Raw genomic sequence first — 21,558 nt, 5'->3', positions numbered from 1 at the left:
ATAAATAGAGATGAATTTTTCAAAACTTTCATCATAAAGAAAAATGATAAAACTTATCTAAATTAATATCTAATGATTATTTATAAATTTTATATGGAAGGTTTATAATTTAAAGTTATATATACATAATTCAAATAATCCAAATCAATCTGACATGATTTGTGTCCGCGCATTGCGCGGGTACTAATACCAATTTTAATTAATAATAGTGATTTCTTATTCCGTTAAGCTATGTTTACCCTATTGGTTGTAAATAAAAGAGACTATTTAATTGTGATATAATTTTTGAATAAGTCAAAAATATTAAAAACTTATAATTAGATAGACTATTTACTTTTTAGTGTGAATACATGGGTAATGAATTTGTTGTGATATATTTGACACTGTTTCTATTAATGAAACTTTACTCCTTTAGTCGACCTGTAATGAGGAGGTTTTACTTATTAACGGAGTTATATACTGTTCAGCTTAAGTTAATCGATGTTGGTATTTTTTTTGAACGAACTTTTATTTAAAAATTGTTATTCTTTTTATACAAATTTAGCCTTAATGTTGAATTGTATTAATTACCACAACATGGTTTTTCACATAGCCCTACTTTAAGTTGCATTTTCAAAATTAGAAGGACCATACACCAGTAATATCGTCTATAAGAAAGTATTAGGTGAGATACGCTTCATTACGTGTTTGTACCTTTTATAAACAAAGTAAGTAAAAGTGATCATGCATATCTAATTAAACGATTGTTCATCTTAGTAGATTCAGACAATATCCAATCATGTTGACCTTGACAAATAATTCATTTTACAATTATCCACATTAATAATTTACTAAAACACCTACTTTTTTTTTATGTATAATTATTTACTTAAAGTTTTTATTTTGAAAATATTAATATTATTATTTTACCAAAAAGTATATTACATGACTTGAAATACACGTGCAACGCACGTGCAGAAACACTAGTCACAAAAATACATTAAACTTGTCCTTTCTTTTATGGAGATTCTTGTTTTAGTAACAAATTAAATTTCTGTCTGAAAATGTAGTTTTTAAAATGTTAGTTATATATTTCTGATTATGTCACAATTTGGCGGCAAAATTATAGAAAATGTGGTGCAAAAACATAAAATTAGAAAAAATAATTACTACTACTAGTACTACTTATTACACAATACCAATTATTAGAGCAAGAATATTTACATCGCATCACATGGCCGTCATATTCAAATTCTAACTTCAAAAGCGGAGCAAGGTGGGTCCCGCGTACAGCTTCTCCTACACTCTTCCTCCCTCCCTCCATGTTATATCATCACCCGCTCTTCCCAATTGGCGGGAATTTTTCGAAAATCCCCAAAAATCAAAAACCCTAATTCGCGCTAAAGTTATTTAAATCCCTAATTATCCTATATATACAACAGAGTCACTCAGTCAGTCATGTCTCATTAACATCAAGGACCAAACCATACTCCTCTCCTCTAGGTGTTCGACGAAATTCCTCAAAGAGAGTTGAAAAATGTATGTGGTGAAGAGAGACGGTCGACAAGAAGCTGTTCATTTTGATAAGATCACTGCTAGGCTTAAGAAGTTGAGTTATGGGCTCAGTCCTGATCATTGTGATCCGGTGCTTGTTGCTCAGAAGGTTTGTGCTGGTGTTTATAAGGGTGTTACCACTAGTCAGCTTGATGAATTGGCTGCTGAAACTGCCGCTGCTATGACTGCTAACCACCCCGACTATGCCTGTGTGAGTTCCTCGATATGTTCTGTGCTTCTGATATTTTTATTTGTGTGTTTATTGTTTTGTGTTTTGTAATTGCTTATGTGTTTGTTTTGATTATGTTGATCTATAGAAATGCTGTTGAATTTTAAGCATTTGTTCAAATTTGGTACCCATTGTGCCTCTTGATTTATATATTTTATGCGTGTGTTTATTTTCTTTTTAATTGCTTTGTGGTTTAGTTCCAAATGTAGCTTCCTCAAATATCTGATAAGTTTAAAGCTACGGGTTTAGGAACCCAATAGCTCTCGGTCATGATCCTATATATGTGTAAAAAATCCACTAATTATGTATAACTATTAAATTTTGAACCCACTAACTCAAATAGTTAGTGATTTTAGTGGTATGTTGAACCCATAAACTGCAAATCCTTGCTTTGCCTCTGATCAATTATGTTTATATTTGGAAATGATATGTTGATTTGGAATATTGAGATACTGGTTAGGTGTTTGAACATTTTATGGATAGCTCTTTGTGATTTTTTTGCTCATTGGATTTGTTGTTTTCTTTTCAAATTCAGATTATGGTTTTCATTTTTAGTCATGATTTCCTGAATTTGAACATTTTTAATGTTGATTTTCAGTTCTATCTCTCATTTTCCCCTTTCTGTTCCCCTAGTTTTATAGTGCTCAACCCTGCTTCTGTATGCACAAAATAAAAACTTTATAGAAAAGTGTTGTGGTCTTGGAGTAGATAATGTTTTATCATTTGAGCTAGACTGAATTTTTGAGTTATGTAATGAAGCAATAGAAAAACATCGATTACTCATTGCTTGCTGTTATGCTCATTAAAATAATTTCAAAGGAGAATTCTCTTAAAAAGGAAGCTAAATATATGAGATGTTTAGCTTCAAATGAGGGAGTGGGAAGACCAAAGGAGTTTCTATTAACTCCTTTCCTCTTGTAGGATAGATAGGTTGAAACCTATATAATGCATACTAGGTCAAAGTACTTTTCTGTGATAAATGTATTAACAAATCTCTAATTTGTTCAAACTCTTGAAAATGCAGCTGGCTGCAAGGATTGCTGTGTCCAATCTGCACAAGAACACCAAGAAATCATTTTCCGAGACGTAAGTTATTTAATTCAATGCTTGTCATTGGCCTTCCGTTTTCTTTTATTTTTCATATAAAAAAATGTTGGTGTAGTAATTAACAATAAAAAAGTCCTGGTTGTAATATCGGAATATCACAGGATCAAGGACATGTACTACCATGTCAGTGAGAGATCTAGATTGAAGGCACCACTGGTTTCTGATGAAGTGTATGAGATAATCATGAAGGTATCACCGCCATTTGGAACTCTCCTTTTATGTTTAGCTAATGAATTATGGACAAGGCTTTTAGGCAGATTAAGAGCTTGTTTATAATTGCATTTAGGGACCACCTGTTAACAACTTGCCTTTTTTCTCTTAGAATGCTGCTCGTCTGGACAGTGAGATCATATATGACAGAGACTTCGACTATGATTACTTTGGTTTCAAAACCCTTGAGAGGTCTTACCTCTTAAAGATTCAGGGTAAAGTTGTAGAAAGGCCACAACACATGCTAATGAGAGTATCTGTTGGTATTCACAAGGATGATATTGAATCTGCCATCAAAACATATCATTTGATGTCTCAACGATGGTTCACTCATGCATCTCCAACATTATTTAATGCTGGAACTCCAAGACCTCAAGTATGTCAACCTTTTTTATGAAAGCTGTGTTTTCTTTTCTTGATTTGATGATTCAACCAAGTCATCATGAATTTGTTCCACTATGTTGTAAAAAGAATCCAACATTGCCCTTTCCTGTTTAGTGACGTCCTTAGTAAAAAGTTCCCTGTTACATTGTATTCTTTTGTGATTTGCAGTTAAGTAGCTGCTTCCTGATATGCATGAAAGAGGATAGTATTGAGGGAATATATGATACTCTTAAGGAGTGTGCTGTTATTAGCAAATCAGCTGGGGGAATTGGAGTTTCTGTGCACAACATACGTGCTACTGGGAGTTACATTCGTGGAACAAATGGGACATCGAATGGAATTGTTCCTATGCTGCGTGTATTCAATGACACTGCTAGATATGTTGACCAAGGAGGTGGCAAAAGAAAGGGTGTGGCCACATTCCTGTGCTTGAATTAGAATTCTCCAAGTGTAAGATGTAGGGACTACTTTCACTTTTTCTCATTGTGTTATGCTGCATATAGGTGCTTTTGCTGTCTACCTTGAGCCTTGGCATGCTGATATATTTGAATTTCTGGATTTAAGGAAGAACCATGGGAAGGTATAGTTAGTACTCTTCATCTTATCAATTGTTTAATATATTGTCTAGTGGGCCTGCACATGTTCTATGCTACAACAACAACAACAACAACCCAGTAACATGTTCTATGCTACTGCACTAGAATATTCCTTTACTCCTTTCATATAATAAAGCTTGTCTATACTCAGCAATTTGACAAGACATGGTGATGTTTCCATTTCTGCAGGAAGAGCATCGGGCACGAGATCTTTTCTATGCTCTTTGGGTGCCAGATCTTTTTATGCAAAGAGTCCAAAGCAATGGGCAATGGTCTTTGTTTTGTCCAAATGAGGCTCCTGGACTGGCAGATTGCTGGGGTGAAGATTTTGAGAAGCTGTACACAAATTATGAAAAAGAGGTAAAATCAAGTCTTCTACTGAAGTTAATTGTACACCATTTTTAGGGTGGATTAAATGATCCTTTCAGCATTGATCTTAAACAATGTGCTTTTGTCAATTCAGGGTAAGGCAAAGAAGGTGGTTCAGGCACAAAATCTCTGGTTTGAGATCTTAAAGTCCCAGATAGAAACTGGGACCCCTTACATGTTGTACAAGGTGACTTTCATATGGTTCTCTTATTCTTCTCATTGTTTGCCTGGATGCACTTAAAGTTTTACTCGACAACTATTCTGTTTGTTACTGTAGGATACTTGCAATAGAAAAAGTAACCAGCAGAATCTTGGTACTATCAAATCGTCTAACTTGTGTACTGAGATTATTGAGTACACAAGTCCAACTGAAACTGCTGTGTGCAATCTTGCTTCAATTGCTCTACCAAGATATGTTAGAGAAAAGGTAGTCAAACTTAGTAGTATATGCTTTACAACATAACTTGTCCTGCTTTCGCCTTGCCTCTTAGTGTTGCATTGCCTTTATATCTTTCAGGGAGTGACAAGTGAATCACAACCATCTAAGCTTGTTGGGAGCAGGGGTTCTAAAAATCGATACTTTGATTTTGACAAACTGGCAGAGGTTTGATTTATTCTGGCCACCAACTCTTCTGACATGTTTTTGTGGGATATTGTTCTTGATTTTGTTCTGTTTGTCATGTGAGACAGGTTACTGCATTAGTCACTACAAACCTGAACAAAATTATTGATGTCAATTATTATCCTGTTGAAACTGCAAAGAGGTCCAACTTACGGCATAGGCCTATTGGAATTGGAGTCCAGGGTCTTGCAGACACATTCATGTTGCTTGGCATGGCATTTGATTCCCGGGAGGTAAGTGCTGTCAATCGTCTTTCCAAGCTGTACATTTGTTCCACTGGTGCTGATCTTATACTTTGTCTACGTATAGGCTCAGCAGCTAAACAAGGACATATTTGAGACAATATACTACCATGCATTAAAAGCTTCTTCTGAATTAGCTGCCAAAGAAGGCCCATATGAGACATATGCAGGCAGTCCTGTAAGCAAGGTATATATGCTTCTGCTCCCAGATTTAACTGATGGGTACTCTGCGGATGACTTGCTTGGTCTTCCAGTGCGTGTAGATGGTCATCCAGAGTTAGTCGAAATAGTCGCTCCTAACCAAAAAAATGGCACATCCTTACTAGTTCAACTGTGAATATGTGATACGAGTTCAAGGATAATTTTGAAAATGCAGCTAATACACAATATTGTAGAACACAAAATGACTGCCGGGTTTTATTTTGATTCAGTATTATCAATTCACATTGCATTTCCACTGAAGACAATATTATGATGTTCAGGGTATTATCCAGCCAGACATGTGGGGAGTAACGCCATCAGATAAATGGGATTGGGTTGCTCTCCGTGAAATGATCGCAAAGAATGGTGTAAGAAATTCACTTCTTGTGGCTCCAATGCCAACTGCTTCAACCAGCCAAATTCTTGGAAACAACGAATGCTTTGAGCCATATACATCCAATATCTACAGTCGAAGAGTTCTGAGGTAACACTGCTGCGGGATCCTTTTATTCCTGGTGATTTTTAATGTTGTTGCTTGTGATTTATACATGGTTGTTTTTCTTCTCCAGCGGTGAATTTGTCGTGGTGAACAAACACCTGCTGTATGACTTGACTGAGATGGGGCTCTGGTCTCCTGCTCTTAAGAATAGGATAATATATGAGGATGGTTCTGTGCAGAAAATCCCTGAAATTCCAGATGAGCTTAAAGAAATTTATAAGTATGAACTTGCACCAATTTAATTGCTTGTTCTATTATTATGTTCATTTTATTTCCACTTGCATGCTTATACTGTTTACTGACCTCAGGACTGTTTGGGAGATCAAGCAACGGACCTTGGTTGATATGGCTGTAGACCGTGGATGCTACATAGATCAGAGCCAAAGCCTCAACATACATATGGACCAACCAAATTTTGGAAAACTTACTTCCCTGCATTTTCATACTTGGTCCAGGGTATGTTTCAAATTCACATTAGTATATTTTCTTCTGAAATGCAGTGCATGAGAACTAAGAAATGGTCAGTGGTGATTTTTGCTCAATAGTTTAGTAGCTTTTGTTTCAGAATATACATTTTAAGAGATTTGATAACTAAAGAACATAGTAGTCAGCCTACAGGAGCACACACACTGACCTTTTCTAGTTATGCCTTCACAGCCTTAAGAATCTGACCTTTCATCTTGTTACTGTAGGGATTGAAAACTGGAATGTACTATCTGCGATCGCGTGCTGCAGCTGATGCTATCAAGTTCACAGTTGATACTGCCATGCTGAAGGTAGTAACCATCATAATTTCGTGTACTCAGTATCATATTATTATGTTCATTCTTACAAATTGCTCCTTGGGGATTTCAATTTGCAGGAAAAACCAAAGACTGCAGTTGACGACGACACTAAAATGGCCCAGATGGTGTGCTCTTTGACAAACCGCGAGGATTGTTTATCGTGCGGAAGTTAGTGCTAAGTCGGATATCATAACATTTTAAGCTATTGGCTTTTATAGTGTGTTTCTTGTCTGCCTGCTGGGAAAACTCTGCATAGATAAGCTAAATAGGCCTTGGCTTTGTGGAAGTGGCATGTACTAATGTTCATTGGATAAGAACTAATGCTGTATATAATAATATTAATATATATCTAATTCTAGTAGTATATATGTTGTAGACAAGGAAGTAATTCTCTTGTATTGCTAGATGGTGCCTTGTAACGCATTGCCTTGAGATATCAGCAATGAATTTGCATTTGTTTATTCACCAAATAACATAGACCGCTATTTATTTCATTAAAGCTATGAGTTGCCATTACTAAACAATATCATCGTTGAATCTTCCTCTGAATAAACAATGGCATTTGCTTTTCTTTTTCAACTCTAAAATTATGAATTTTTATCTCTTTAACTTCTGTGCTACTGCTCGTCAAACTCAAAATACAACCCTATAGGGTAACGAATTGCTCAACGAAACCCCCACCAGATAAGGAGATCAAAAACTGGTTCCTACGAGATCTCTTTCAATTAATTTCCCTTTTTCTTTTAACTAGAAAAATCAAATTATAAAAGACTAAATCGGTTAAACTTCTATAACAGAGAATGAAGACTTCGTACTCTTCTAATGCTATCATATCAATGTCTTAAAAACAATTTATACCATTGAGAGTACATGGTTAAATTTAAAACTGAATTTGAATATAAATCAGTTGATTTTTTAAATGCTTTTTGAATAGTTTGAAACTGCATCATAGTCTAGAAATAAAAACTTTAATAGTCAAAAAATTTGTTTGCATAAGATAATCAAGTAAAATAATAGTTGTTCTAACTCTCTAAACGATTAATTATGTTTATGCAGCCTGACAAATGAAATACATACTTCATATCATTCCTATCCCCAATATTCTTCTCTTTTCCTTTTTCAACGGGGTGAACGAAGGAGTACAATGTAAGGATATATATAAAACTCAAGTCAACTAAAAGAAACAAAATGATACCTTTGGCGTGACCAGTAAATAAGTCAAAATCATCAACTTGTTAGTTATTCACTTATTTGATGTCTTCATAAAATCAAAAACAGAATTTTCTACTTTTATTCCATTAATATCCCAAATCTACTAAATATGCACCTTTTGGAGTTCAACCTCTGACTTTGACTTCCACTAATTTATAATAGGAATTTTTACATTGCTATATACTATTTGAAACTATATTATCCTCCCTACTTAAGTTTTAATATAATTACATTTTATATACCCAATTACCATTTATGTACATTTTAAGGGAATTAATGATAATAATTAGTGTCCTAAAATTACTCTAACATATCTTCCACTCCCCCACGTTTCTCTCTCCACATCCCACCCCCTCCCCCACGTATCTTGCATCCACCCACAATTCCACCATTGACAACCACTAAAAAGCTTTGAAATTTTGAATTTGAATTTGGGTTTTCAAAAAATATTATTTGTTTGAATTGGATGTTGTTGCAAAGAATTGGGAATTCTCTCTACGTCTCTCTCTATCTTCAATCCCTAATTTCCGTAATGTAAAGCAAAGGAAAAGAGAGTAGCAATTCCACCAGTGACAACCATTAAAAAGCTTTGAAGCTTGAATTCGAATTTTCAAAAATTATTATTTGTTTGGATTGGGTGTTGTTGCAAACAATTGAGAATATGGTTTGGAGTTTATATCTCAATTTTGAGGGGTTATAGACTTGGTTTTGACTGAATTTCAGATTGAAACTCGAAGAAGAAGACATGATATATGATGTTTGGCTATAATTCCATATTTTTAGTGCATTACTTACTTTACATTTTGATGTTTTAATGCTAAATTGTATTATATTTATGCACTTTAATTGAGTTTGAGCTTTAATCGCTAGTGTTTTGCACTAACTATGTGTTTTATGCTTTGTAGGAGTGATTCCGAGCTATATAGATGTTATGGAATGAATTCAAGTGATTTGAAGCTTTAAATTCTGAGTAAAAGGCCAAGGAATTAAGCCGGGATCGTGTTCGGGGGTCAAATTTGATAGTTGAGAGCGAACGAAGACTCCAGTAGGCAGATTGCGCACTGTCTAGTAAAATAGATATAACTTTTTGCTGAGAAATCCATGTTGGCTCCACAATCTATAGTTGGAAAGCTAACTCAAAGGGCTACAACTTTCATGTTTTACGTTTTTCCACATTCGGAGCGGAACAGGGTGAAAAACGCCCGAAGTCGCGCGCGTTAAAGGCTGAGGCAGAATAGTGCGCGAAGAGACGCGCGAGCTCGCGCTAGTCACACGGGAAAAGTGTCCTTTTTTCATATTGGAGAAGGTATAATTGTTTGGGCCCAACCCTACTTGGTATATATACATGAGAGAACGTTTTTTAGAGTAATTTTTGACGAAGGGAGAGCACAGAGCCGCCGTGGAGACTGGGTTTCATCTTTTCTTCCACCAAACTTAGTAATTTTTATGTTTCTTTGTATGATTTGTTGTTTTGGTACCATGTCTATGTGGAGCTAAACTTCACGTTCTAGGGTTGTGGTTCTTTCATGACTATTGTTATTCAGATATTGATTTTGATTTCTTAGTTTATAATATTGGTTTATTTATTCAATCCTGCACTTAATTATTTAATTGCTTGATCACCAATTGAATACTATTTACGAATCTAGAGTTGAACTCGAAAGTGGGAATTCTAGATTGCATATAGGATTGAGTAGAGTAAGTTCTTGAACCCGGGCATCGGAGAACGGATTCGCGGTTAGGATAGACATATACCTAATTGTCTTCCTTGGTTGATTTACAGGAATTATAAATGCGTTCTTGTTGATTCTAACTCCATAGACATATAGGAGTTAGGTTAGCTTGAATAGGCGAGTAAGAACTCGACAAAAATTCTTATGAGCAATATTAACCCTGTCAACCAATAAACTAGATAAATTAGTTAGTCAATTCAATTGAAGAATACAATAGGAATGTTAGATAGCCCATAACCCTAGATCGTTTTCATTACATTGATATCATAAAAATCTGCTCGTTCTCTGTCCAAAGTTCATTATTTGTTTTTATTTATTTTAATTAGTTTAGAATCAAATACTTCTTGGTTTAATTCTTGTATAGATAATTAGGATAGTCTAATTTAGTTAATTGTTAATCACAAGTCCTCGTGGGATCGACATCCGACTTTTAGTCACTTTATTACTTGACGACCGCGTGCGCTTGCGTGTGCGTTTGGCCGCAACAATATACATTACATTTACGAAATTGTAGTAAAATTGTAGAAAAATTATATTATGTTGTTTATATATTTTTCTTTCATTTATTTAATTTTTGTATGAAAGTTGAACAATATTGTATAAAAATTATATTTAAGTTGTATGATATTGTAGTTGTATATAATTGAGTAGAAATAAATGTATGAAAATTGTAGATAAGTTGTATAATATATAATTAGTTGTATGAAATTTATTTTTACTATGTATAAATCAAATACAAAATATACAAAAGATATATTGTATGAAATTTGTATTTAAGTTGTATTTAACTGGGTAGAAATAATGTGTGAAAGTTGTAGATAAGTTGTATAATATATAATTAGTTGTATGAAATTTGTTTTTACTATGTATAAATCAGATACAAAATATACAAAAGACATATTGTATAAAATTTGTATAAAAATTGTATTTAAGTTGTATAATATTGTAGTTGTATATAACTGAGTATAAATAATGCATGAAAGTTGTAAATAAGTTTTACAAGCCTATGACATAAGCTTTGAAATTTTTTTCGGTCTCTTTTAATTTAGACGATTTGGTATCCAAAATTCATCCAATATGAATGAACCCAGGTTCATCTGTTTTGGATTTCTGCTTCTCATGCTTTTCCCGTAATTTGATGATGGTACTCTTAGTCTCAAGAGGGTAATATAGTTTCATATAATATATAGAAATGTAAAAATTGCTTTGATTATCATGAGAATGGGCCATTCTTGAGACTGAGAGTTTTGAGTCTGAAAGATATCTACGTACCGGATTGGCAAATTAAATTGGCAGCTTTCAGGTTTTACACGGCCAAAGATAAAAGGATCAACACACACACTAGCAACATATATAAGACGAAAACAATGTTAAAAAAGCCTTCAGCCAACAAGGACGGTGCTGCTAGTTCCAAAATTGTACTCGAATTTAGTGATGCAGTTGTTAGTATTTTTGGTGATCTAGTGAAGAAGAGAAAAAAGATAGTAAAAGGTGTAACTAAATCCCTTAATTGAAGGTACTAATAATGGACTGGGAGCTTTTTAAGGTGGAATGTATATATTTTGTAAACAAAACTTGTGTAGGTCGGGTTACTAAACATGGACATTTAGGGTATAAAGTTTTCAATAGTGTATAGGAATGGAAAAATCCCTTTCTAATATCTGTACCTCGGGTATATCTTCATAACATGCTTTTGATGTACTATCCCTTAAACTAATTATGTATGTCTGAATATATTCAAAAACTAGATTAAATTAAAATGGTTGCAATTTATTTCAATCTGACAAAACCTAGATAATTCTATAACAACTCATTTGATTTACTTAGTTCAAAATTAATTATTTATTGCTATTTAGTGAAGATTTTAATACATATAACGAATTTGAACAAAAATGATATGGTTCGGGTGAACCTATATATTACTCTCAATAAAACGCTCATGTTAATAGGTATACATGTCATTTTGTAGATGGTTACTCAACTTTCACTTTATTGCAACTAGAGTTACTAAACAGTTTTTATAATGAAAAAATCGTTTAACTTTATCTAAAATTCACGAAAGTCACTAAAAATTATTTTTATAACAATAAAGTCATCCACTTTGCCTCAGCATGACATAAAATAATTAGGAGGAAACAAAAGGGACGCTTTATACGGTATTTAGCATAGTCGAATGATATTTCTGTTGCAACAAATAATTTAGTAACTTTATGTATTGCTTAAGTAAAGTTGAGTAATTTTTATATTATAAAAATAGTTTATAACTTTTGTATAATAAATAAAAGTTGAGCAGCCATCTATAGAATCGAAATAATGAGTTAGATATTTCACCTACTCACCCACCCACCCACTCCCATTTATTTCATTTCTATTTTCACATTTGACATGATACATATTTATGTTACAAAACTTAGCTCAAAGTAATAATATAAAATAAAAAGATAGACAACAATGTAGAGAGAAAGAGAGAAGAGAATCTATTTTTTCCATGTATTCAAGTGTATTACAAAATGAGTTCTCATCCTCTATTTATAGTACAACATAGAGGTATACCAAAAGAATTCCATAAGTATGCCATTAAACATTTGAGATCATGGAGGAAGATCATGGGTAGGTTATGAAGGTGAGGGAGTTACAACAATAATGGTGAGAAGTAGTGGAGGTTATCTACATAATGGAGAAGAATAGTGGGAGTTATATTTGATTAGTGGACATCCATATAAATATGTATTTCATAACACTCCCCCTTGGATGTCCATAGATAATGTGCCTCGTTAAAACCTTACTAAGACAAAACCATGGAGGAAAAAATCTTAGTGAAGGAAAAAGAGTACACATATCTTGTAATACGCATTACTTGCTGCCTCATTAAAAACCTTGCCAGGAAAACCCAGTGGGATAAAACCTTAGCTAAGGGAAAAAGAGTACAACGCGTATTTGCCTCCCCCTGATGAAAATATCACTTTATTTCTCGGAGACGCCGAATTCCAAGCTTGTATAACAACTTCTCTAATATTGAGATCGGCAATGCCTTCGTGAATTATTCCGCCAAATTATCACTTGAAGGAATTTCTTGAACATCTATTTCATCATTCTATTGAAGATCGTCTCTGCAAAGAAACTTTGGCTAAATGTGCTTTATTTTGTCTTCTTCAATATATCGTTCTTTTAATTGAGCTATGCAAGCATCATCGTCTTCAATATTATTGGAATTGTCTCTCCAAAGAAAAGTCACACGTCCTCACATGGAAATAGATTGTTTGAACAACGAACTATGCCCTGCATTTGTATAACCAACAAAACCTTGACAATATTTGTTAGAATAACCAAATCTATATCAAGGATTCCTTTTGCAATATAATATTAATCATATTTCAATATCTCCATATAGCCTTTATACTTTCAGTTGTTGGGACTATTCGTCCAACTTCATATTTTTCAGATGAAGTCACTTTTCATTGCATATTTTTCATTTGGCCAATTATTTATCTGTCCAAATTCCATGACAGATTTGAGCTCAACATCCTCGTCAATATTAATAATATTGGGCGCTACATTATATAAACAATATCGTCAATGATCATTTTACATCGGTTCTGTCATTACCCACTAAAGACATAACTTATTGAGATCTCTTTATCTCATTATTTTCAGGTACCTGAGCCTCTCCCATGAGGTCTTATAAAGTGTTATGTCATGGTGCTCTTATAAAGCACTTGCCTCCTTATTGTGACCATCTCGAACATTTGCTCCTCTCCTTCTTCAAGGAGTTTTATCTTTGGAACCGATTTGTCTATTACGCTTCATGTGTGTCATAAACTCTGTCCATCATGGACTTTATTCTATTTTGGTGCATTAACAGCTGAAATATGACATTTAGCCTTGAGTCAGCAAATGCTCCTGGCAATATTTTAGAAATGAATTATCACTTGAACTTCAAGTTCACATAAGTTCACATTTTTTTGTACGAGGATCTAGATGTATTCATATTAATTCATTCCACGTATCACTGTTTCAGCTGCCCATTTTCTCCCCCTAATGTTAGGATCACCAACACATTTCTCAACCTTATTTGGGAACTCATCTTTGTGCATTGTGGTGTCACAATTAAATCATATAGCACATCTATATTTCAAGATGGAAATTATTTGGTTCCTGACCCTGAACCAATTGTGACGGGGAAAATTTATCAGAACTTGGCTAGATGCGTACAAGTGCTGCTCTATATTAAATAATACATCTCATACCAAATTTCCTTTTGGTAATTTTGTTCTCACAACCAATGGCTTAGCTATAATTGGAGGCATACAATCTCTGCTAAACCAACTTGGATTTAAACCAGCATTATCAAGATAAATTTATATTCTGGACTCTGCTCTAATAATTTGAGCAATCAATCTTGCAAAATCCAAACTGCAAGTTGACAACAAATGCACATATGACCATACAATAGATGCATCTATTAAAATTATATAATAGTAAACGGTCCACATGGCAGGTGATTGGCCCATATATATATATACACCTTCTATTCGTTCTAGATCTTAAGGGATTCAATCCCAACCTTAACTGGTATATCATGAGAATAAGCAGCACAAGAGAATTCTTGAAGAATCTTCTATTTCTTCAATATATGCCAATGTGAATTCTCAATTAATTTTTGCATCATAATTGAACCGGGATGGCCAACCCGTTCATGCTAACTAATATTTGTTTCAGTAAACCTCTAGTTTACTTGTGGCATGTGATTCCATCATCATGCTTATACTTGTGTAGTACAAATAAAAAAAAAATCGGGTAACCTTTTATATTACCCGGTATGATTATAGTAATATGAAGATATTCAATCTTCCTTTCATTTATAGTCTCAATATGCCAACCATTTTGGCTAATATATTTGAAACTCAAAAATTCCGTTTGAGACTTACTCCAATATCAATGTCATGAACAATTTCATTCATCCGGGTAGTAACAAATTAGCTCTTCCGGAGCTCTTAATTGATTTTGTACTATAATATCTTTTGTCACACCATCCATATGGTGAATGTCTCCTTCACGGAGAAAATCATATCATAATAATTGTCATGGTCAAAATCATCATAAGCAAAATCATTTCTTGCTTTACTTTTACCTTTAATAATTTTTTATAAGGCATGTCAAATTATTTTTGGCGTACCACATGTACGCGACCAATGACATATTCATGTAATCACACACTAATATTCATTATCTCTCTTTCTCTCAAACCTCCCTTAGATGTGAGTTGTGGTGTGTATCCAATCATGCATTGCACGTCTTTATTCATTACTTTTATCACATATTGTTACATTCACCTTCAGGAATGAATCTGCATTCTCAATGCACAAGTCACATTCTCTTCAAATAATGGAGTATAATTATCGCGACGTGCTTTATAAATTTTTCGTACCAATTTGATGGTAAATATTTCCTTCACCTATTGAAGGATTATCAGTGTTTTGTATATAAGGCTTTTTCCGTTCAACAACTTCGAATTTTCCCTTTGCTTTATTACTTATATTTACAAAAATCAAAATGCCCTAGCATGAAATAGTTAGGTTATGTTTGGAGGTTCGAACAAACCTTGCACTCAACATTATTTTGTTTTAAGGCATCGTAGGGTTTCGATATGACAAGAATTCCTCCCCCCCCCCCCCCAAAGTACTCAAAATTTTTTCAGATTATAGTTTGCCGAGGGTAGCCTTTAGAACTAGTTAAGAAATTTTAAGGCCTTGTTGTTTTTGTTACGGGTCTTGGACATCTCCAAACCATTTTAATATGGTCGTAGCCTTTTTAATTCGGGTGTTACCTAGTGGGCTTGTCATCCCGAGGTATCCGGGCTTGTACTCATGGCCTCGTCATTCGATTCCTTTGTTGCATATCGGAATCTGATACTTGGTTCTCCGACTTTGACCGGTATAAGAGTTTCGGCACTGTAAACCAATGAGAACGGGGTGGCCCTGATACTGGACTTTGAGGTCATACTATATGCCCATAGGACTTCCAGTAGGATTTCCTTCCATTTTCCTTTGGCGCCGGTTAACCTCTTTTTAAGGTTTTGGAGTATGGTTTTTTTGGTCGATTATGCTTGTCCGTTCCCACTAAGGTGATAAGGTGTTGATATGATACCTTTGATCTTATGGTCTTCGAGAAACTTGGTAACTTTTTTGTCGATGAATTGTTTCCTGTTGTCACACACGATCTCGGCCGGCATGCCGATCCAACATATGATGTGGTCCCAAATTAAATCGACGACTTCCTTCTCCCTGACCTTCTCGTATGCCTGGGCTTTAACCCACTTAGAAAAATAGTCAGTCATAAACAAGACAAATTGAGGCTTACCGGGTGCCCATGGAAGGGGGCCAACGATGTCCATTCCCCACTTCATGAACGGCCATGGTGACAAAACTGAATGCATCAACTCTCTGGGTTGGTGAATCATTGGAGCATGTCTGTGGCATCCATCACATTTTCGTACGAACTCTTTTGCGTCCTTTTCCATGTTGATCTATTAGTAGCCGGCTCTGATCACCTTTTGAACCAATGATTCGGCACCTGAATGATTTCCACAGGTGTCCTCGTGAAGTTCCCTTAGAACGCACTCAGTATCTCCTGGTCCTAGACATATCGCTAGTGGTCCATCAAATGTTCTTCTCAATAGGGTTCCATCTTCGGGCAAGCTAAATCGGGCTACCTTTGTAGCGCAGGGGCCTCGATTCTTTTGGATCCGAGGGCAGTTTTCCAGTCTTCAGATATTCTACATATTTGTTTTTCCAATCCCAAGTCAGGAATGTAGAGTTTATCTCGGCATGACCTTCTTCCACCAGTGATCTCATGAGTTGAAGACTGCCCCGAGTTGAGCTCGTCGTCCTTGATCAACGACCCTAAGTTATCTAGGGTATCGACCTCTCTGTTTTGATCCCGTGGTAGGTGTTGTAAAGTCCACCCCTTGAACCGATGTAATGTTACCTGCAACTGTAGTAATCTTTGCACGACCTTCATGTTGTCCACGACCGTGATCTTCAATAGCTTTGATCTTGTCGGGGTTGATCTCGATCCCCATTTGGATACCATGAACCCAAGGAATTTACCTGATCCGACTCTAAGCACACATTTATGCGGGTTCAACTTCATATTATACTTTTTCAATATGCTGAAGGTCTCTTACAAATGTTTTGAATGATCCTCTGCTCGTAGGGACTTAACCAACATATCGTCAATGTAAACTTCCATCGATAATCCTATTCGTTCTACGAACATCCGATTTACTAGGCGTTTATAAGTGGCACCCACGTTTTTTAGTCCGAATGGCATCACACTATAGCAGTACGTGCCATACTTAGTGAAGAAGGAGGTTTTTTCCTGATCATCTAGGTCCATCCGTATTTGGTTGTACCCGGAATAGGCATCGAGAAAATTGAGGATCTCGTGGCCAACCGTGACATCAATCTTGCGATCGATGTTGGGCAGAGGGAAAGAGTCCTTGGGACATACCTTGTTCAAATCCTTATAGTCTACACACATTCTTAATTTTTCCCCTTTTTAGGGACTACTACTACATTTGCTAACCAATCCGGGTATTTAACCTCCCGAATGGACCCTATTTTAAGGAGTTTAGATACCTCATCCTTGATGAAATCATGTTTGACCTTGGACTGGGGTCTCCTCTTCTATTTGACCGGATGGACTTTCGGGTCCAGGATTAGCTAGTGAGTAGTTATCTCTGGCGGGATCCCTTTCATATCAAGATGGGACCAAGCGAAATAATCAATGTTAGCTATAGGAAATTGAATGAGTTTTTTCCTGAGCTCGGGAGTTAATCCCGTGCTGAGGTATACCTTCTGACTGGTAGATGCTCGATCAATATGACCTGCTCCATCTCCTAGACCGTTGATTTAGTAGCATCACAAGACTATAAAGGATCGGGGAATGCCGTAATCATTGTCTTCATCAGTCCCCTATTTATCCAGTTGGGTCGTGGACGGTGTTGGTGATTGCTATTTAGCCTCTTGCTTTGTACCCGAACTTGGTTCCTTTGACGTTGCGAGTGTTGATATCGAAATCACTTCTTCGACTGCAAATATTTATTTTGGGGCCGGTTGTTCTCCGTAGATTGTTTTTATCTCCCTAGACGTTGAATTTTAACACTTGGTGAAGAGTCAAGGGCACTGCCCTCATGTTGTGATCCACGGTCTCCCAAACAGGATGTTGTACCTTATGTCTCCTTCGATTACATAAAACTTGGCTTCCTGGATGGTCTCGGCGGCATTCACTGGTAATATTATCTCCTCCTTAGTGGTTTCACATGCCATGTTGAATCCGTTCAGAACTCGTACTGCATGCATGATTTGATCTCGTAGACCGAGCTGTTCTATGACCCTCGCCGGATGATGTTGGCCGAGCTACCTAGATCAATTAACACACGCTTAACTTGATATTTATTTATGAGTACAGATATTACTAGTGCATCGTTGTGGGGCTGCACGATCCCTTCTGTGTCCTCCTCGTTAAAAGACAAGGTTCCTTCTAGTATATAATCTCGAGTCTATTTTTCGCTTGTGATGGATACTTTGGTGCGTTTTAACATCAGCCCTTAAAGGACATCGACCCCAACGATGATCATGTTAATGATGTGTTGATGCTCTTCTTGTTTGGCCTGTTTTTTAGAATCCCTATTTCTAAAATGATTCTTGGCTCGGTTGCTCAAGAATTATCGAATGTGTCCATTGTTGAATAATCGGGCTACCTCCTTCCTCTACTGTCGGTAATCCTCTGTTCTGTGTCCGTGAGTGCCATGATATTTGCACATCTGGTTAGGATCCCTTTGAGCTGTATTGGAATGTAGAGGTCGAGACCATTTGGTGTCCTTGATGCGTGATATGATGGCAGCAACATCAACATTAAAGTTATATTTTGATAACCTTGGTACTTCTTTAGGCCCGATAGTCCTGTCGAAATGTTCTTTCTCATGAGACCTTGAGTGCCTGATATCGATCACTCTTCCTTTCATTTTGCATTGAATTCCGTCCCAACCAACTGCTTCTTTGGTCACCATTGATTTGACCTCGGTTCAGGTCGATATCTATCTTGACTCTGGCGAAGGGTCTGACAGGATAAACGGACCCGGAAGGTGGCCCAAGTCGATCATCTTCGACTTTGATTTTTGATTGATATTTCTAGGCACATCGGCCCAAGAAACAGCTGGATACTCTATCAGATTCTGCTTCAACTGCTGTGAAGCCACCGAGCTTTGAACATTGAGTCCTTGGGTGAAAGCTTGAACGACCCAATCATCAGTGACCAATGGTAGATCCATCCATTCCATTTGAACCAGGACATGAACTCTCTGAGCATTTCGTTATCCTTCTGTTTTACCTTGAAAAGGTCCAACTTCATTGTCTCGGCCTTGATGGCCCCGACGTGTGCTTTCACAAAAGAGTCTGCAAGCATAGCAAATGAGTCAATAGAATTAGGAGGTAAATTGTGATATCATATCATAGCTCCCTTTGATATGATCTCTCCGACGGGTTCGATCTCGTCATCCTCCAAGTTGTTCCCTTTGATAGTGCATGTGTATGAGGTCATGCTCGTTTGGGTAGTTCGTTCCATTGTACTTAGGAATCTCGGGCATTAGGGATCCACTTGGGAGCCGCGCTCGGTGGAAAAGGCTTTTGCATGAACTTTTTGTAGTCCAGGACCTTCAATATCGGCGGTGCTCCTGGGATTTGATCATCCCTGAAATTGTAGGTTTCCACCTTCTTATCGTTTGCCTCGATTTTATTCTCCCCCGAATCTATCCGTTTCATTAGTTCTTCAAGCATCTTCACGATTGCCAGGTTAGTCCCCGACTCCTTCTCATTTGATCTTTTTGAGACTGGTTTATCTTTGTGGACAACTTCCCCGGATGGTTTGAGCTCAATCCTACTCGTCGTGTGGCTCTGGTTCTAGAGTTGGGCTATCGCTGCCTGTTGAGCTTGCAACATTTTGAAGATTACTCATAAGTTGATTCCACCATCTTCGCTGACGTGTGTGCTTTGTGCAGCCGATCGAACATCTGTGTGGACGTTGTCCTCAAGATCGGTGGGCAAATTTGCATTGACGGCTACATGTGAGCTAATGTCAACCGGGTCTGCGGGTGGGACTCCGCCGAGATTGACTGGAGGCACCTCGTTTACGAGAGCTACGTTGTCAATTTCGCCATGATTGCTGGACTTATTGTCAACATGTAGGGGTGCTGATTGGGAGTTCGACATTTTTAGTTTTAACCTGAAATCAGAGACACTTGAACGAACAAGTGTAAAATAGTGTGTGTTATGAAAATTTGTATCTAATAACCACTATTATCCTTAGCCCTATAGTGGGAGCCAAACTGTTTACCCTCAAAATTGGATAACAATTGAATTTGTAAGTGGTTTTAAGGATACGTGGATTAACTTGAAACAAAGTGATGAATTGAATTGCAATTGAAATAAACAGTGATAAAATAAACTCAAACCACACGAATTGAACAGTTATAGCCTTGGAAGGTTAGCCACCCTTGAACTGAATGAACTGCGATCGGTATCAGGATACAGTTGATAAGAACTTAAAGAGAAGAATAATATATTACTTTGGAATGCGTGATATAATGTGTTTTACAAGTAATCAGACCCCCTTTATATAGTAGGGGAGTCCTACTTTAAGTGCAATTCTATAAAAGGTAAAAATCTTCCGATTTGCTGATTTGCCGGTTCCTTATTAATAAGTGCTGTGATTCCCGCTGTGATACCTGATCGGTTACGGATATTTTGGCCTTCCGTTATTCCGGTCTTCTGTTTGTTATACTTGCAATATTTCCTCGAGCTCATTCAGGGTCAGGATCGATTCGGGGATCATGGACTCAATGTTCTCGAGGACGGATATTCTGACTTCGTGTTCTGGTTTGATGAGACTCGGCGTCGATCTTCAATCCCTCATGTTTTGATCCCGATCCATCATGTAGTAGACGAGTCCGATTTCGACTATATACAAGGATATAGAGTAAGAATTTGGCTAAAATTATTGGATATCCCTCCATTTCAAGAAATGCTAGACAGTAGGAATACTGACGGAGCTACATAAACTTAGGAGTAATCAGTTAGACATCTTTTGTCAAAAAATATACTGTGTATATAATTCGAATATTGCTTTTAATTAATACATAGTATCAAATCTTGAACCTTTTTAACTTAACTCTTAATTGCCATTGACTAGTTACTATGTCTATATATTATGTACGCATTTTTGTGTAAAACACCTATTGTCTCTGATGTCCAAAATGTGCATATTACTCCCGTATCACACTACCATAAGATCTTATTATTCTTTAGTTTAGATTGAAACTCGATAAGAACATGACTATATCCAACTAGTATTTTTTAGTGTATTTTCCACTACTATAGTACAAAAGAAATTGATTTTCACTAATTTATATTTAGGCGGGAGGTCCTTTTTCATTTCACAATAGAGGCCAATACCACTTTAGTTGTGTTAAACCAATGGTAACTTACAAGTACTTCGCCATTATTTATTTCTAACAAATAAAACCAACCTTTTCTATCTCAAGGTTTTGTCCTTTTTTTGTACTTCTCAAGAGTTATTATTTTTTCAATAAAAGAGTTTATTAAATGATCTTATAAATATAATACTATTTAAAGTTCTGCTGATTATAGCATTAGATTCAATTAGAAAATTTCTCTCTCTAGAATGAAAATTTCCTCTCAGTGAAAGCTGATCATGGGTAGGAAATCGAAAGCTGGAGGAGGAGAAAAACAATGGCAGAGCAATGTCACAAATGGAG

At 36.1% G+C, this 21,558-nt stretch overlaps 1 protein-coding gene across 1 annotated transcript; it reads left to right on the top strand.

Moving 5' to 3' along the window:
* Nucleotides 1-1,232: 1,232 nt before the first annotated feature.
* On the top strand, nt 1,233-7,271 carry LOC109238566 (ribonucleoside-diphosphate reductase large subunit). Its single transcript, XM_019405048.1, has 17 exons — nt 1,233-1,744; nt 2,787-2,848; nt 2,971-3,058; nt 3,192-3,455; nt 3,632-3,872; nt 3,967-4,043; nt 4,249-4,419; nt 4,523-4,615; nt 4,706-4,855; nt 4,946-5,032; nt 5,119-5,283; nt 5,360-5,479; nt 5,775-5,977; nt 6,063-6,212; nt 6,301-6,448; nt 6,685-6,768; nt 6,855-7,271. The coding sequence occupies exons 1-17, from the start codon at nt 1,517-1,519 to the stop codon at nt 6,948-6,950; spliced, it is 2,427 nt and encodes an 808-aa protein (XP_019260593.1). The 5' UTR covers nt 1,233-1,516; the 3' UTR covers nt 6,951-7,271.
* The last annotated feature ends 14,287 nt before the right edge of the window (nt 7,272-21,558 follow it).

Source organism: Nicotiana attenuata, unplaced genomic scaffold (assembly GCF_001879085.1).
Source record: "Nicotiana attenuata strain UT unplaced genomic scaffold, NIATTr2, whole genome shotgun sequence".
Classification (NCBI taxonomy): domain Eukaryota; kingdom Viridiplantae; phylum Streptophyta; class Magnoliopsida; order Solanales; family Solanaceae; genus Nicotiana; species Nicotiana attenuata.
Note: the sequence above shows the minus strand (reverse complement) of the source record. Positions and strands in the feature narration are given on the sequence as shown.